The sequence below is a fragment of the Pocillopora damicornis genome, chromosome 3, assembly GCF_964200805.1.
Source record: "Pocillopora damicornis chromosome 3, jaPocDami1.2, whole genome shotgun sequence".
Classification (NCBI taxonomy): Eukaryota; Metazoa; Cnidaria; class Anthozoa; order Scleractinia; family Pocilloporidae; genus Pocillopora; species Pocillopora damicornis.
In genome coordinates, this window is record NC_142672.1 from 32,110,670 (window position 1) to 32,128,675 (window position 18,006).

The 18,006-nt window shown below is 39.1% G+C and overlaps 2 protein-coding genes across 2 annotated transcripts; one reads left to right on the forward strand and one right to left on the reverse strand.

The window, feature by feature from the left end:
• Positions 1-918: 918 nt before the first annotated feature.
• On the reverse strand, positions 919-4,618 carry LOC113665989 (protein Hikeshi). The gene is made up of 3 exons (XM_027181732.2): positions 4,501-4,618; positions 3,237-3,461; positions 919-2,628 (listed from the first exon to the last, which is right to left on the reverse strand). Exons 1-3 carry the CDS (start codon positions 4,528-4,530, stop codon positions 2,290-2,292), a joined length of 594 nt encoding a protein of 197 aa, XP_027037533.2. The 5' UTR covers positions 4,531-4,618; the 3' UTR covers positions 919-2,289.
• Positions 4,619-5,442: 824 nt separating this feature from the next.
• Positions 5,443-17,976, forward strand: LOC113666072 (uncharacterized). Its single transcript, XM_089199904.1, has 14 exons — positions 5,443-5,884; positions 6,988-7,287; positions 7,916-9,841; positions 10,660-10,805; positions 11,111-11,378; positions 11,710-12,099; positions 12,312-12,534; positions 12,935-13,242; positions 13,495-14,007; positions 14,116-14,220; positions 14,414-14,569; positions 14,976-15,530; positions 15,971-16,342; positions 16,881-17,976. Exons 1-14 carry the CDS (start codon positions 5,821-5,823, stop codon positions 17,012-17,014), a joined length of 5,460 nt encoding a protein of 1,819 aa, XP_089056030.1. The 5' UTR covers positions 5,443-5,820; the 3' UTR covers positions 17,015-17,976.
• The last annotated feature ends 30 nt before the right edge of the window (positions 17,977-18,006 follow it).

Sequence of the window (18,006 nt, forward strand, 5' to 3'; positions counted from 1 at the left end):
CCAAGCTATTGGTTTTAGTTTTGCATCTGATTGGTTAGGAGGTAGGATGACGTGAGATTTCAGTACCAATCACAGATTAGAGTAAAGTAAAACGAAAGTAGTCCTGCATTACTCACGGCAATCAATCGAAATTGCATTCACCACAGACGACTTCTGTTAACTGAATGCTCATTAAGAGTCGATTCCTTTATCAATGACAGCTTGTTTTGTTAACTGCGAACAGCACATTAGGTACGACTGTCCATGTAAATAGAAGGCAGATAGATGTGTTCGTCTTCCACGAAAATAAAGACACTGCTGTTGTCATGCTGTCTGTTCCTTTAGCTTTTAAACAAAGGGGCCTTCTCTGATTTTGAAGAGCAAGACTTGAATCAGCGAACAGATTCTTTAAATCGATGATTCTTCCAGTTTTGGATTGTTGTGGTGCTGTTTTCCATGAACGAGGTAAAGGGAATGAAGAAGGTCTAAAATGCCTACAAAGACGAGGTGGTTGAATAGTCTTGAATACTGCTCATTTGTCCACCGAACAGATGGTTACAAGTCTCGGTTGGGTCACTCTTACGAGAAGAGAAAACCTCATTGTTAAACAGGTTGAAGAGTGCCTCAAGGGAATGGCCTCAAGTTATTTCTCCAAATATTTTCAAATTAAAAGACATAATATTCACCATTAGGACATCAGGAATAATAACAAACGAGTTACTGATAGGGTTAAATAAGAATCAATTAAAGAGCGTTTTTTTTTTTATAAAGGAGCAGATATTTTGAATAATTGTGCTGAATCTAGTTTCAATCTTTCTATCTCTTTTTATATTTTTGGATTTCTTGCTCACCTGATCCTTTATTTTATCATTTACTCATTTCTTCATTTTACGCAGGACCCATGTTAATAGCATTTTTTTATAACTGAAATGGTCATCCTGCATAAATATGTTTTTTTATTATTATTATTATTTCAATTATATTTACACTGTAGTACCACAGCAACGAAATAAGTTCCGTAACAATGATAGCTTAATTTGGACATGGCAAAAAGTCTGACGCTGACCAGCAAAGAAGATCACCTCCCGGGTTAAAACTCTTCAAACTATTTTCAAGAATTGTCTACGTTCAGGGTTCTCAGTAGAATTTTGTACAGCTGTTGCTTTGGTAGTTACAGGCGTAACCCTAATATACACGCCTAACCCTAATATACACGCCCTTTGGGCGTGTAACTTGGACCCGTAGGGCCCAAGCTGCTAGGGGGGTCCGGGGGCATGCTCCCCCGGGAAATTTTTTATTTAAGATGCTCAGAAATGCTTTTCCCTTCATTTTGGGGGCATATTTTCTCATTTTCTCCAAACAAGTTTAAGTACATTTTGTAATCTATTCAGTGGCTTTGAACTACGGAAAGTTGAAATTATCTCTTATCAAACTGAAAACTACACTGCAATATTCAATGAAATATTAACCTGCAATAACAATGCTTTGCTTTCTGAGTTAATGGCATTCATTTTATACAAAAATAATTATTAGGTAACCAGTCCTTTCCAAATGGGGGCACCCACTTACAAAAACTAATTCTCAAGGCCACACTGACCCAGTAACTGCTATATATCTAAATGAGAAAGAGTATAAGATAGCGCAAATATTTGTTAATGAATGAATCGGCCATGTTTTTGCACGTGGAAAGACGACATCTGCGAGAGGCCTGGGTTCAAATTTACAAATTCAATATGGAGGCCATATTCAACGTTGCGGAGACGTGACGCGATTGTTCGGTTATTCTATGGTCTGCAAAAAGGCTATTCACTTTGACAACTAAAACCGAAGAAAGGTACATTGCGAAAGCAACTAACAGTCAATAGTTTACCCAGCAATTTACTCAAAAAGCCGTTCTTTTATTTGCATTTGATAGACGAATTGATCTACTGCTTGAAGCACTTTGACAGCCGTAACACTTACCTGTGACACCCGTGACAGGTGTTACGGGTTACGGGTTCAACTGAGAACCCTGACGTTTCATAACAACTGCTGGTATAATTACTTTCCGACGAGCGAGTCACGAAGTTCGATAAGTGTTTCTCTTACAGAGAGATTAGCAGGCATGTTGCATTTTGCTACCACGCCCTGCCTTTTAAAACCTCTTGTCGCTGTAGGGCGTATGCAAGTCTACTAATCACAGTCTATATTTAGCTATCAAGCTTTCTCATTTTTTTGCAAACTCTTCTAAAGGGTACTTTACCCCATTCCTGCTCCTTGCCTCTAAAATACTTTAAATTCCTATAAGTGTATAGTGTCAAATTCATACCATTAACGTTTCCAAAAATTCGGATCATTCGTCATTTTCCTCTGATAATTTTCATACCACTTTTGTACCACACTTAAGGGTACAAAGCTCTCTGAGGGGTTTGGCGTCATTTGCCCCTGAGTAATGGCAAATGATGAAGCAAAATTGAAGAAATTCTCTAACATTTTTTGTGTGTACTCTACATATGAGTTCAAGTTTGACGGTGTTGTGTGACTTGCTGGAGTCTGCTGGGCTAACTGGTCCAGGGGCTCAATTGAGATACCAATTTGAGCCCCTACCTGGTCAAGAGCCATACCAGCATTCAATGCAAATGGATTCTGTACTCTTTCCTCAGGCCTTGCCTGAAAATCAAGTGGCAAAATAAGTTTGAAAATTATGTTCAACTTATTGTGAAATAATTCATCTCAAATTTACTTTGAAAGTTAGAGGTTGGTTACCTCAATAGGAGAATCAGAACACTTTAACATCAGCAATGCTTAGAAGCAACCTTGGATAGGGCCCAAGAACTGAACATTGCAACAATTGTTTCATAGTTGCAATTGAGTCTTTCCTTTTGGTACAGGTGTATATCAGTTGAATTCTTTCGTGTACCAAGTAGTATGAAAGCTTTGCTTATCCAAGTTTGACTTTGCTGAATAATGACTCTTAATATTTTGTGGGAACAAATTTTTACAATTCAAGATGTTCAAATTTTCTACAGCATGGAGCTGATATTTGTCATTTGCTTCCAAGCTGCAAAAAATTAACCAGGAGGAATATTTACAATTTTCAACTTCATTCCTGGTTTAAAAAAAAGCTATCCTGTATATTTTGCTTATAAAATATAATATTTGCATTTAAACAAAAGAGAACTCTTCATATGTTTACGTAAACATGAGTTGGGAGAATTAGGAAAACTTATGCAAACCCTGAACTGTGTCTTGATTTGCTTATTGACATAATAACTCACCTTTGCGAGTTTAAATATAGCACTGGGCTTGTTGTTGCCAATGAATCCAAGCAACTGTGATGTTGGTCCTTCAGGAGTTGGATAACAATAATAAACTCCTCCACCCATCCCATCTGGAAAGGGTGTGACACCCGTCAGGAAGACAATCACATGGTGAATTCTTTCAACATCAGCTAAGTTGAAAACAAATTGGGTTGGTCCAACTTGTTGGGCATTTGTTTGAACCTTACCAAAGAAAATCAAAACATGTTTCAAATCTTACTCAGGTTTCATTGTTACTGGGATACTAAGTAAGTACAGCTTAAGTAAAGTGCAAACTTCAGAGATTAATATAACAAACTGTTCCAAACTTTAACTCTTAAATTATAGAAAATATAAAAAAATAGGAGAACGAAACCAAACATGGAAATCAATGAGCTTACTCATTGATGGTAAGACATACAAAACACATGAGCCTGCCATGAATACACCTACATTCATATGTCAAACAATGGTTCATGCATATGTGAGTCTTCTATGAGATATGAAAAATATAGGGAAGCATATAAGATGGGTAAGAGTTTCTCCAAATAAAATATGATTGTAAACAAAACAATATTTTAAAACACGACCCTGTCTTGTTAAGTTTTGAACAACTGTTAGAATTCTACTAAGTCTAACACAGTTAAATTATTCATTCTGGATTTCTACAAGTGATTGAATTCACATGCTCATAATCTAATATTGTTTAATGATACAAGTTAATTAAGGATGACCTTCAACATCAAGGTATTACAATTGCAGGAATTTTCGGTTTCTGGCTCTTTCTTTAATGACTACGACGTTATTTAGACATATATTTCGATATATTTCATATATTTCAATGGAATAAGACCAATGTGATCTAGCATATTTTGGCTGTATAATGACAACACAACATCTTTTAAAAGCTATCCAATGATTAAAAAAGGATATGAATAGAATTTTCCAGATCATCCTACAGGATAGAAACAACCCCCCTCATGAGAGGTCGATTTCCCTACACATGTATGTTTACGAAATAGAAGGAAATGCATGTTCTTTGAGTGAAAAAATGATTTCTTGAAGAAAAGACAAACAATAACATAAATGAAAACAACAAAAACAAGCACGTGCATTCAATTTGACAAATTTGTCAATTCTCTCCCATATTTATGAGAGGCAGTGAGCTCACCGGGGTACGTTCAGCGATATTTTCTGTTCTTACACTACAATAAAACCTCTCTGGCAATTAAAAAATACTTACTAAACGTCCAGAGACAATGCATCCAAACATATCGACGCAGATCGCTGCTCAGATCGGTGTGACCAGTTGAAAGATATTGTTTTGATAATTCGTCTGACAGACTTAGGTCCATTTTACCAGCGGTCAACTAGAGGTTATCGAATTATGGTAATGTAATAGTCATATAGTGTCTCAACGAAAGAGTTAGACGAAGATGGGTAATGTGGCCCTACAGGGCCCTGCACAGTCCTTAATAGTCTGGCATGGTCCTTCATAGCTCCATATAGCCATATCAAGCTAAATCCTGTCTGGCTAACTGACTGAGTTACTAGTTATACCTGCCTAACTGACCGCCGGCTGACTTCAAGTCTGTCACACTCTCCTCTAACTCCACAATGGTTTCTTTTTTTTTACGTTGAGGGAGTTAATTTAAATTTTCTTTTTTCGGCTTCCTATCATTCATATGACTTTTAAAATATGTCTTTCGTTTTCTTTTGTTATCTTTCCCTTATTGTTGGTGAGTTTCCTATATTTTGGTGTTCTTTAGACAATCAACACATTTTGATCAGGTGCCATAGTTTCTCAAACCTAAACCTAATCCTCCGTCAAAAATATGATCCTCTACTCATTATTACTTAAAAAAAGTTTATTTTAAGATTTTTTCTGTTTTACTGTTTTGTGTAATTTGATATAAGTTTTGAATTCAACAGGTTATGATAGCTTGCACGAAATAAGCTCGAACAGAATTGAAAATGAACTCATTTAAACTTAATAGAAACAAATTCCAAGGTGTACTAAAGGTTTCTTGTAGCAGGAAAAAGTCAAAGAACCTATACTTGGAGCAAATGCTGACACTAGAGCATACTAAAAGTATTCTAAACTCATTTCCTCATCATTTTACCAAACAAGGAAATTGTCTTTGCCAAGCGCGAAAAACTTGAAGATTAGGACCCGCTGCCACCCGCCAGATTCAAGACATGAATTTTTGAACTATTCTTCGCTCGCTTGATTTTTCGCTGTTCTGAACTTCGCTTCACCATGAAATATCTTTGGAGAATCCCTGGCTAGAGGAAATTCAATTGACTTTTCGACAACATCATGAGTGAATAATCAACTGTTCCCTGTCGTGTGCAGTTCTAGCGTGCATCCTACTTCAACTTGATTTAGATAACGCTGATTGCAAAGTAACAAAGGAAATCACGTGGATATTTGCTCGCTTTTAGAATTCTGAGGAATTGATAAACTTTTCTGAAAATTACACATTTTTTATAGCACTGTTAATTACTTAATAATCTTAGAAAGGCTTGGCGATTCAAGACTATTGCAAATCAACGTTTTGAAATGTGGAGACAGCCTAACGAGATTTTCATGGTCACGTTTCTCCTAATTCTAATTTTTTCACCAGGTGAGTGAGGGTTACATATTTTGACTTTTAAACCCGAATTTCAATAGAAATGTCACCTGAAAAATATTATTATAGTGATTTCCTTAAGTTTCCCAAGAGGAAATGTGTATTTGGTCTGAAGACCTGTTGCTCGTGCTGGTTTTTATTCAAATTCAAACCTTAGCCTATAACAAGAGACAATTGCTATTTTTAGTATTTAATTGCCTAAAGTTGATCGAAGGAGCTCTAATTTCTGCCGGCATAATTTGCTTAACTGAAAACTTGTAGTAAATTGAAACTGAGTAACGTTTTTGGGCACCAAACTACATTTTAAAATCAGATTTTTAAAAATGGTTCCGTCCTTTCTTTCATGGATTCCATGTCAAACCTATTGGAAACAGTACGTTCGCTGCATTGCATAGAGACATAAAGTTTAAAATCAAGACAACTTCCTTGCTGAACATAAAAATATTGCATGTCTATTCCAAATCATTTTTCAAGAGTCGTAAAATGAAAATAGGGTTAGAGAAGACCTCACAGTGCCCGTTTAAGTGCTGTCGGTAAGATGAGAGTGTTAGTAACTCGACATTCAATTCATAAACTTGCTTTATGTCCGATGATTCATCTATATCGATGTCACACTGTGACCTTGGCTATAACTACTCCATACAATAAGTACTTTAGAAGTAAGGCGAGGTTCTGAAATATAATGGAAATGAGAGGCAAAAAGACGAGCTTCCAAAGAGCGCACAGTGTAAGGAGTGTGCATAAGTTTGAGAACCAAAGTTTCCGAATGGTCTGCTGAAAATATCTCCAATCAGTATTTGAAAAATTATGTTGTGATTTTTAAAAGTATGTTTTTCAGTCTGGAATTCTGTCACGAAAATGCTTTTTAAACTCTTCTTCAACCAGCATCGTTTGAGTGGGAGCTTGAAGCTCTTACCTAAACATACCCCTCTTCTTTCGATTACTGCCTTGTTAGTTTAATCAAGCAAAGTGCTTTCGATTGCAGTTTAAATTGTTTCGGTAACTGCAAAAGTAAAGTCTAAACTTCTTGGGTTTTTTTTAGCACTTAACTCCAACTTAATGAACTGAACATTTTTTACTACAATGTTTATTTGCAGTAACTCCGTTTGCACTTCAACGCTTCAACTGTCCAAAAAGCTACACATTTCCAAACGCTCGTCTTCGAGGTGGTCTCCAAGCTGGTAAGTTTAAAAGACTAGGTCCTCCAGATGATACCGAGCTTTGTGTTCAGCGGTGCTGTGATCAGAGGTCATGCGACCTAGTTGCGTGGATTGGTGAACACTGTTACTCAGTGTCTTGTTTCAGCCGTGAATTATGTACACCAGTGAGGTTAGCAAGTTACAACAAAGGCATGAGGCTCTTGTATATCGCATCGAGAGAAGACGCCGAAGACGAAGGTATATAAGTCTCTTATTTTAGCCAACAAAGCTCTTTTTTCTTAAATGAGTGTATAAAGAAAGGTGTTCTCTGATTGGTCCACGAAACACTCCTTACTCTTTCTGGGCTACTTAAATAAAGCCAATTGCAGCATTGAATGAAAGAGGAAACTGTAGAACGCTACTTCATGATAAGGAAAAAAAATCTCAGTCAAGACTTAATGGAGGCAAAACATTTTTTGTTCTGTTTTCCTATGAACGCTGCAAATATAAATCATATTCTGGCTTCACAATTTGGTCAATTTAATGGTTTGTTTAGAGGTTTGTATTAATTAGAAATTTTAAACCTCCACAAGGGAACCTAATTTTATGATTTAAATGCCAATCTATATTAACCTCTTTGAAATCCAAGTTCACACTGAAGCGTTAAAAGGCGGTTTCGGATAAATTTACCATGCATTCTATGTTTCAGCAGAGCTGTTAGTCTCATACGTTATAGCCATTAATCATGTGACGGTAAGGGAATGAGCTCATGCAGGTTCGATTATTTAACCCAGTAAGCTGTCCATGACCGTACTCAATGAGAGCGTTTCATTATGATTTCCATAAAAGGCTAGATGCTATCACAAAGACCTTTTGTCATTTTCAGTTGAACCCAATCGAAGAGAAGTCAATGATATTTTCCACTCGTCACAAAGTGATACTCGCTCATTCAACATTTCAAAGAAGACATCGTTGATTGAGGATGGAGACCTGGCAGTTAAGAAGTCCACTACCGAAGATAGAAGAATTATTCGCTCGTTGGAGGAGATTGAAGACGAAGAACATTCTGGTCCCATTGAAAAGAATGGTATCAACGAAAGTGCCAACAACAGCCACGAAACTATATTGTTCAGCGGAAATTTTTATGAACGCGGCTCAGAAAGTATGAACTTCAAAATGGAACAGCCCTCTGGCGGGGAGGACTGGGAAGGAGGCCTACTTAATGAGTCAGGAACCGAGCAGGACGATGACGTCACTGATGACATAATTCAGACACAAACTCACCCAGTGACTGCGGTGAAAAGAACAGAAATGGCGTCTGTGGTCAGTCCCAGCGATATAGAAGAATTTGAATCCAGTTCGCAGTCCGGTAGCGGAGAAAGCCTACTAGATGACAGAATAGAAGAGGAATTGAGACAAGAAGGAGGGGAAGATTCCTCCGCTGATTTTAGTTCTTTAGGTTCAGCATTCATTCTTGACGAAAAGCATGCAGACGGGTCTGGTAAAATAAACAGAACGATCATGCGAGAGGTTCAAAGTAATTTGCGTAAGGTGTGGCGCTATGCTGCGGCCGGTAAGAGCCTCGGAATGATGTCCAAGGGACCAAAGAGTAAGGAGCAGGAGCAAAAGGCCCAAGAGATTTATAACTTGTTGATAAAACATGAATCTGAGTTTGTCAATCAGCACAGAATGAAGCCAAAGGAATCCGTAAAGGGTGAGAGTGGTGCATCAGGCTCGGAAGACGCTGATCAGCACAAGGCACGTGATGATTCATGGGGTGGAGGAGAGGATGATTCAGATGAAAAACATGAATCAGGATCTGGTATTTTACGCGAAAGTGAAGAGGAAGCACTGGTAGAGTCGGTGGAAAACGACATCTCTGGAGAGAGTAGTGGACTGTCGGATTCTTCGAAGTTGCCTAGTGACAGTGGCAGTGGTTCAGGAATCAAAATTAATAGAAAACTGTTGAAAGAAGTTGAGCAAAACTTGCACAAAGTTTGGAGATATGCAGCTCCTAAAAAGGACTTAGACATGGTCGCTAAAGGACCCAAAGGAGAGGAAGAGTTAGAGAAAGTGAAAAAGATTTACAATATGATCAGTAAACATGAGTCTGGCTCAGCATTTATAGATTATGAGATGCGAAAGAAAGGAAAACCTTTGAATGATGGTAGGAAAACATCAGGGAGTCATCGAAGGCATAAAAGCCGCAAAAGTAGGGTTAAGATAATAGGAACAGGACACAATGGCACTGAATCAAAGCTTTATACACTACAGAAAGCAAGGAAATATCGGTATAACCAGGACTTGAAAAATCTAAAACCCTGGGGCATGGGAATGGAAAAGTCTGGGCATAAACCCAGTGGGATGTATACAAAGAAAATCGGTCGGAAAGACAAGGCCGCTAGGAACAAACAGAATGCCCTAACTATCCTTCGACAAGAAATGAAAGATTTAGCCGAAAACTTAAACGAAAACTCGGGTCCCAAGAAGTATAACGACACTTCTAAAGTGCCTAAGCTTGCTAACTCGAAGTCGGATGGAGGTAAGAGTGTAGGAGACAGTCATGAAGCTAAATTAAAGCATGCAACGAGCAGCGCGGGAGATAATTCTTTAAAATTTAATGAACACAAACATGTATCACTTGATAAGACCCAGCTAGAAATCGGTAAAACGTTAGAGGAGCTGATTTTGACCAGAATGGCCCAGCTGCAAAGTCAAAGGAAACACAAAAAGAGAAAGGGAAAACAAGAGCATTTAAAGGATAAACACAAGAATGAGGAAAAAGCAGAAATGGTAAAAGAAGCTTCAAAGGGTAAGTGCAGCGTCCCCGGAGTTAAGTGGAATCTACTCATATCATATTTTCAGTCCAGAAACCAGAAAAAAATTACGATGGAAACTGAAAGTGATCTTCGCAGTAATGAAAACGACTTATGCTGCAGTAAAAGTAAGGCCTGAAAAGGATTCAGGCCTGTAATGGACTTGAACTCATGATCACTGATACCGGTGCAGTGTACTACCAACTGAGCTAACAAGCCAACTGAGAGCTGATTGGTTCGTAATAAAACCGGAGAGAAGAGTCAATGACTATGAATATATCAAAATCATAATGCATAGATGTGAATTGCGGTTTACGAAATGAACATATGAGCGATCTTCGCAGTACACTACTTAAGTAGTATTACAAAAAAAGGCATGAAAATAATTCAGGCCTGAAAGGGATTTGAACCCATGACCTCTGCGATACCGGTGCAGTGCTCTACCAAAACGATTTTTTAAACCGCAGTTCACATATATGGTTTTTATATATTGACATTCGTTGGAAACTGAAGGAATATATTCTAAATTACCTTGCTTTGAAAAAATTTTGATTCATATACATTCGTAACAAGCCGTAATCAAGCGAATCGTGAAAGTGCATGCGGTGGTACGCGCAAGCTTTCTTATTCATGCGTGTCGTTTCAAACACTTGCATCGAGTTATCAGAAAGCCTTACTATTATTTTGTTACTTATTATTTAGAAACGCAGGTTATTTTTTTTGAGCCCATGTAGATTTTTATGGCTGCCATACGGAGATTTTCTTCCACTTTATAACTCTAATGCCTGTTGCAATTTTTTTTCTTTCCTTACAGTAAAGCCACAGCCTAACAAGGACAAACTTCTCAAAGAACTGGAGAAGCTTAAGTTTTTAAACGGACCTTCGACTGTTTATAACGAAAGTAGGTTTGTGTATCTCAAACAGTGTGGACTGTACGTGGAGGAATATAATGTATCAAAGGTACGTAGGGGCATGTAAAATACATTTATCATTCGGCTACCTCAGCACCATGAGGATCAAACAAACAAGTATTCCTTGAAAAGCTGGGCTTTCAAGGGTACTTTAACCCAATCTGTCCCAGAGAATTTGAGGAAAATAGACTCTCGCTTAAAGGTTTCTTATTGTGCAAAACGGTTAATGGTGGTTTTGCCCAATTAAAAGGTTTCCCCCCTACCGCCATTATGGTTTATTCAGACCTAAAAAAAGTGTAGCAGAGAAAATCGTAGTCTAAAAAATTACAAACCGCGTTTCATATCTTTTCTCAGACACGTGCTTCTTGGAACAATGATCTGTTTTCACCATATTCGTACCTGTATGAGATGCCAAAGAATTATCACATGTGTAATTCTTCCCTGTGGATGAATAGCACAGATCTGCGTGGAGATGTTTTTTTGAGCTTCCGGGTTATGTCAATAAAAGGAAGTACTATGACTAATAATGCCAATATCTGTGAGAAATACTGCTGCCAGGAGCCGCGCTGCCAGTCCTGGACACTAAGATTCCAGAAAGCAAGCACAGCTAATTGTCCCAAAGGTTAGTGCAGTTCCTTCAAATCATAATTTCTTGTCTGGAAAAATAAGCGATAAAATGTTTGGTGTTTCGTGCAGTTTTAACACTTTAACCCCAAAACAGTGGCTAGTGTAACAATATTGCGTGACACTGTCACGACCTCGTGGTCCGCTGACGACATCTGTTTTCTTATATTAAATATATCTTGTTGGTCCGACATCTTGGTGTTGTATGTGTTCTCCTCTACATTGCCCGTTCTGGCTTGTTACAGCTAGTATCTAATTTCTTTTTATGATGTCACCCCTGAATCAAACATAAACTTAATTTTAACGACCTTTCATCATTTGTCAATCAGGATCTTTTTGCTGCTGGCTGAAAAGTGCCATACCAACGCCCATCCGAGACCAGGAACATTGTACATCCGGAATTGTGCACCGCGAGAGCACAAGACATCCGCCGTCTGGCATGCGATCAGCGGTTCCTCTAGGAGGACTGGGCACGGGCTCGTTTGAGCTACGCGCAGACGGAACGATTCACGAATGGACACTCGAGAACCAGTCTCCCGGAGGTTCAGCTAAATTGAACAAGGGAGCGCTAAATTTGGCAGTGTTTGGAGTAAGAGTGTCAGAAGTGAATAAAGATAAGAGCAAGGCAGCGCTGCTGAGAATCCATGCTCCCCATGGGTACCCTGGAGTGGACAGGTTGTCATACTCTGGATCTTACCCAGTCAGTAAATTAACCCCCGGTGAGTAGAATATTTACGTTTTTTTCGTTCTTCATGTCTCTTTTCTCCGCCTTAAGTTGTAACTCACGTCGAATAGGACATCTGCGAATCAGTTAATAAGATTCAAGGAGAATTCTTGGAACAACAAAAATCTGTTACTGCAAGATCTCTTGATTATTGCCATGCTTTCTGTGTCACGAACCCTTTGCTTATTTTGCTTGTCTTATACACAGGTGGTTCAATAACAGAGAACGTTGACATGAGTCTATACGCCTTTTCATCATTTCATGTGAGACACCGTTACAAGTCTGCGGTCCCAGCAGTTGCTTTTACTTTAGGCATGCGGAATAAGGCTGACAGACCTTTGAATGTGTCGTTCATGTTTAACTTGCCGTTAGGACAACAGGAGGATACAATTCGTGTCGGAGATAATTATGGCGAAGTTGTATTCACCAGGTATGTAATTGAGCGCTGGTCTCAGTTGTCGTGGAAGTTTTTTTCCTGATAGTCATTCACTCAGTTTCTTTCTTACTAATCTATCCTCCCGAGAAGTCTTCCAGCTTAGAGGCCTGTAGCTGCGAGTACTTTTTCTCGTTTTGAAATCCAGCGCCCTGATCAACAGGTCACCTCCTTTCCCGTAAGCTGAGTCAACCTCACCTAATTGTAACTAGCGATGACATTAATCAGACGTAATTGCTGCTTTATTATAGATGGACAGGTGATGTGAGATTATTACTGGTAGCTTTCTAACTCATTTGATCTATCAGTGTTGTCCTCTTACTAAAATGACAATGAAAGGAACCATTGTTTTCAAAAAAAGAGTCAAGATCAATTCATACTTTCTTCCTCATTCCAGAATGATAAAACCTTCGGACTGTGCGCACGCGTGTTCAAAGATGCCCAAATGTATGTCATGGACAACCAATGGACCTACATCGTGTCTGTTGAAGGACAAAATGCCCCTTCACGCCTGGGCCACCGGCATCGTATCAGGCCTGAAGGGAGAATGGTCTGTGAAAGACTCCATGTTGACTTGCCACAGGCCCGGGTTTTTCCCTCAGAGCGGTAGCACAACACTATATGCAGTTGACGATGAAGATAGTTCGGGATCTTTTGCCGTGGCTGACGACTTTGGAGACATTTGGAAAAATTTCTCAAACACGGGTGAGTACATCACAGTGCTGTATTCTGTGTGTGACGTATAGGTAGTAACTAAAATTTTGCGAAAAATTATAGAACCTTTGTACCCAGGTCGAGTTCGTGCTGGTTGTGGTTTGTGTTTACATTTTCTGTATTTTCTTTTTCGTAAAAGATTCTGTGGTCGCTTTCATTACAAAGTGGATCAATTCCATTTCTCCAATGATTAGCGCTCTCTAATCTAGATCGAAAGTTATTATTGTTTCCTTCTGTTTCCAGGAAAAATTGGCACCACAGAATCTCTAAATAACACTGGGCTTTATGGTGCAGCGTCTGTGATGACACAGCTCCAGCCGGGAGAGAAGAAATCTTTGACCTTAATTTTGTCGTGGTATTATCCCAACCGTGATGTGGCCAAAGTTCACGTCGGTAATCTGTACTCAGCCTTGTTCAAATCCAGCCAGGATGTGGCAAACCACATGCGCAAGGATCTGCTCCAGTCGGTAATGGATATTCGTTCGTGGCATGAACCGATCGTCGGATCTACACCTGCAAGAAAGGAGCCAATCAATGACAAGGTTAAGCATATACCCAAAGGTCCGGACGAGAACAGAGTCAATGAACTTCCTGATTGGCTAAAAGATTTGCTCGTCAATAGTATGAGCTTCTGGAGGTCTGGATTCTGGGCCGAAGATGGAAGATGGCGACAGTGGGAAGCTTTTGACTGTAATGATATTGACACCATTCAAAATGACATGCAGAGAATTATTCCTTACACTCTCTTCTTCCCAGGTATTTTAACTGTCAATTTTGCTTTTCGCTATCTCTCTAATTTAAAATTAATTTACATTATTTTGAGATTATCGTTATAATTATTTTATGTTTTGTTATACTATGCAGAATTAGTGCGAGAACTTCTGACGGCTTGGGCCGACAATCAATACTCAAGTGGTATGCTACAAGAGGCGCTTACTTCCGGTTGTCTGGGACCAACAGGGAAGCTGGGTAATGCTGCTAAATGACTCGCATTGTCACAATATAATACTCCTTAAAATTAAAACTGCTATACGGGTATAGGTTAGAGAGAAGAGTCTTACTCATAGGAATAATCTAAGACTGATCATTTTTTAGATAGGAAGTAGATGAATATGCATATCCACCCCAGTTCAAAGATTCCTTCAATTCTTTTGCCCTGTAGATTACTCCGGCGGCCGAGTGATGGCGGACACAACAGCTATGTTTGTGGTTGGACTTTACCACTATTTCCAATGGACCGGGGACCAGGCTACTCTCGACCGACTTTGGCCAGCGGCTAAAAGAGCAATGGCCTGGGTCATGGTGGATTCCACTAAAGGTTTACTTAATTGCACTCATACATGCATAGCTGTAGCATTATTATGTATTTCTGCATATATCGGTGTTTGCATTTAAAATTACTGAACGAACACACTAAATGATATAAAGGCAGCTTATCAACTTGCTCTGAATATATCTTTCATCCCTGATTTTAAAAGAAAATTGATTCAGTTATACTTAAAGAACTCCTTCCCGCATCACGTAAGATGTAAATTGTTACCTCAAGTTTTACAGACTTTTAGAGCGCATTTCGATCGGAATCGCATTATGGAAACCAAAGTGATCACAACAAGCAATGTAAAGAGATTTAAGCAATGTAAAGAGAGCAAAGGCGATACAAGCTCGGATTAGATTTAGACAGTCATTTGAAAAAACGTCTAAATAATTGTCCTATTTACTCCCAGGTACTGGCCTTCCTTTTAGGAAAGTTAGCACGTACGACATCGTAGCACTTGACAAATATGACCACGACGCCTACAACTCTTTTGTGTATCTCTTGGCCTTGAGAGCCGCGCAAGAAATGGGAACGATAAAAAACGATACCAAGTTTACTTCGAGCATTCATCGTGCTTTTAATCAAGCGCAGAAACGCATCGACGTTGAACTGTGGGACGAAAATAAGCAGTATTACCATGCCTGGTGGGACATGGAATATGGCTCTCCTGAGTGGATCATGTCAGATTCCTTGTATGGTCAAGTCTGGGCTTACTCTCTTGGTCTTGGGGATCTGGTACCTCGTAGTAAACTGAAAGAACATTTGTTAAGCGAAGTTGAGAGAAATGATTCCCCTTTTGGTCTGAAGGTTTTGAACACAGGTGAAACAGAAATCACACAGGAAGACACATCAATCATTTTAAGCCACCATGTTCCCGGATGTAAATCGTTAGAGAATATAACGAAGCATAATTCAGTTTGGATGGGTGCAGACGCCGACTGGTCCTCTCTTATGCTGCATCTAGGTGAGTTAAACGGAAACACTCGAAATTTATTACTAGCCTTTCTTCACTTTAATTTTAATGAAGGATCACAAAACTTGTATGGTAGTCTCACCCGCAAGGTACTGATTGCCGGATAAGGAGTCTCATTACAGGAGTCACGGTAATGTCATGGAATGCACCTTGGATTACAAATTGAGACTTCCAAGTGTCAGTTCCAGGTCCCGGCTAGGTTATTTTTTTCAAACAATCTCAGCAAATTTTGTATGAAGTGAGCACCCACAGGACCCATGCTGGTGTCCGCTAAACCCTTTCACTCCGGTCCCAAGATCTAGAAAGCATTTCTCCTGATGTTTCCTGATATTGCTAGGATAGATATTTTCCTTACTTTGATGAACTGAAATATCACACTTAGGAAAAGATAAGAGACAAAGCCCATTACCAATATCCAATTCATTTTACAGACACAGACCCCATAATTGCGCTAAACCGCGCCAAAAAATCGCTCGATCATTGGCGCTCAACGCTCAATGATCAATGGAATATTCATGGCCTCATTTCAAGCAGTGGTTATGGACTTGACGGGCTGCCTTGGGCCACTTCTCACTATTCTTTCCACATGGTTCTATGGCATATACCTCTCGCAGTGTCAGGCCAGCAGTACTTTGCTCCCAATGCATCACTGACTTTCTGGCCCAAGTTTCCAATTCCGTTTAGTTTACCTTTCTTCACGCCCAGAGCGTCGGGGATAATTGAGGGAGCATACGTTAAGGGAAATGACAGAGAAGAAGAAGACAGTGAAGAGGAAGAAATGTTTACGTTTACTATCAAATCAGGTAATAAACCAATTTTCGATGACGAGGCCTGTGATCTGCTTGGCTAGTTCCACAGTTTACTTGAAGTCGTATCGGCTGCCGTTTCATATAGACTGTCACTGAAGTTATTTCCTTTACGCTTTGAAATTTATGTAGTCGTCACCTATAGCCGATTTAAAATTTCTGCCAAGTTTTCCTAAATTTGCGGGAAAAGGCTTCGAAGAAATCTAACGGTAGCTACGAGTCTAAAAATGATACCGGTACAAAAAGTGATAGTTTCCTTCGCAGTCGTTTTTACCTCTCTAAGTACGTGTACGACAAGCCGAAAGAAAAAAACGGAAACTGAGATTTAAAGCGACTTGATTAGGATTCTGATTGGTACAAACAGACATTTACGGAGGACGTTCATACTGCCATTTCATATATGTGATCCATTTTGTTGTGGGTCTGGTCAGGCATAGATTTGGCGCGGAAGACACCAAAATACAGATAGCGGAGAATGTACCACTTAGTATCATAGCACATATTCAGGTCTGGTTGTTGTCCTTATCTTCTTTAGGTGAGATTACCTTAAAAGAACTCTCAATCCTAGGAAGCAGGTATGGAGAGGGTGAAATATCAATCAAGCAAGGAGAAACAGTCACGTGGTCACGGCCAAAGCAAGATGTGAAAAACATTTTACAACAGTTGTGAAGACGTCACGCTACTCCATATTGAACTTTCGCGCACGATTAGGATAGCAGGTTTCGAACAAAGCTTCACCCGAACTGTAATATATTTTTTTTATGTACGAATAATCATGAATACAGTAATTTATTGGATGAAGCACAGTTTACCTAACCCGACTAAAACATCCTAGATATTTCAGTTCTTTTTTTAACTGATTATCAGGATATGTCTGCATCTATCATTTTGCGCTTTTCAAGTAAACAGACATCTTTTACCGCATCTCTCCTTACGCAAGAGAACATTTAAGTGATCCTCTTCGTGTATACAGCGGCCAGTCGAACAGTTCTGTTTACTAATCATCCCGTGCAGCGTTTAAATCCCACCCCACCCCCCCCCCACTCCATGTTTCAAAAAGTTGCGCCGCGACAGAAGCTTCACAGAGTCCGTGATAGAGACGCATTATCTCTACTTCATCAATAGGAAAGAAAAATAAAACCGAGGTAACACTATATGGTTAACTTGTGGATAACTATGCATAACATAATTAGAATATACGTGATTGTACTCGGGATCATAAAAAGTAAAGCCTCAAATTTTCCAGGATGAAAATCATCAGTATTCTATATTCTGAAATACTGAAATACTGAAAACATAAAATCACGACGAATAATGCCAATGATTCGTTGGGGGCTGTAATTGGTAAACTAAATGCTGTCTGCTTTTGTATCAGTGTGAGGTATGGCTGAATTGAAACTGAACGCAAAAGAGCCAACAGAAATTAGTGAGTGAGGTAGAGTATCTGAAAATATACGGAGATTGTCTGTCGACGACATGTACTTAATTCAGCTTTGTGCAATTACTATTGTTTAAGGTTGGAGTTTCATGGAAATTTTCTTGGACCTTAACTATGCTGTCATATTCAAACCAATTATGTCATAGTCAAAAGATGGAAGATGGTTGCGAAATAAAACGAGAAAATTGTGTAACACCTGAGCCAATATCAATTTATTAACCAA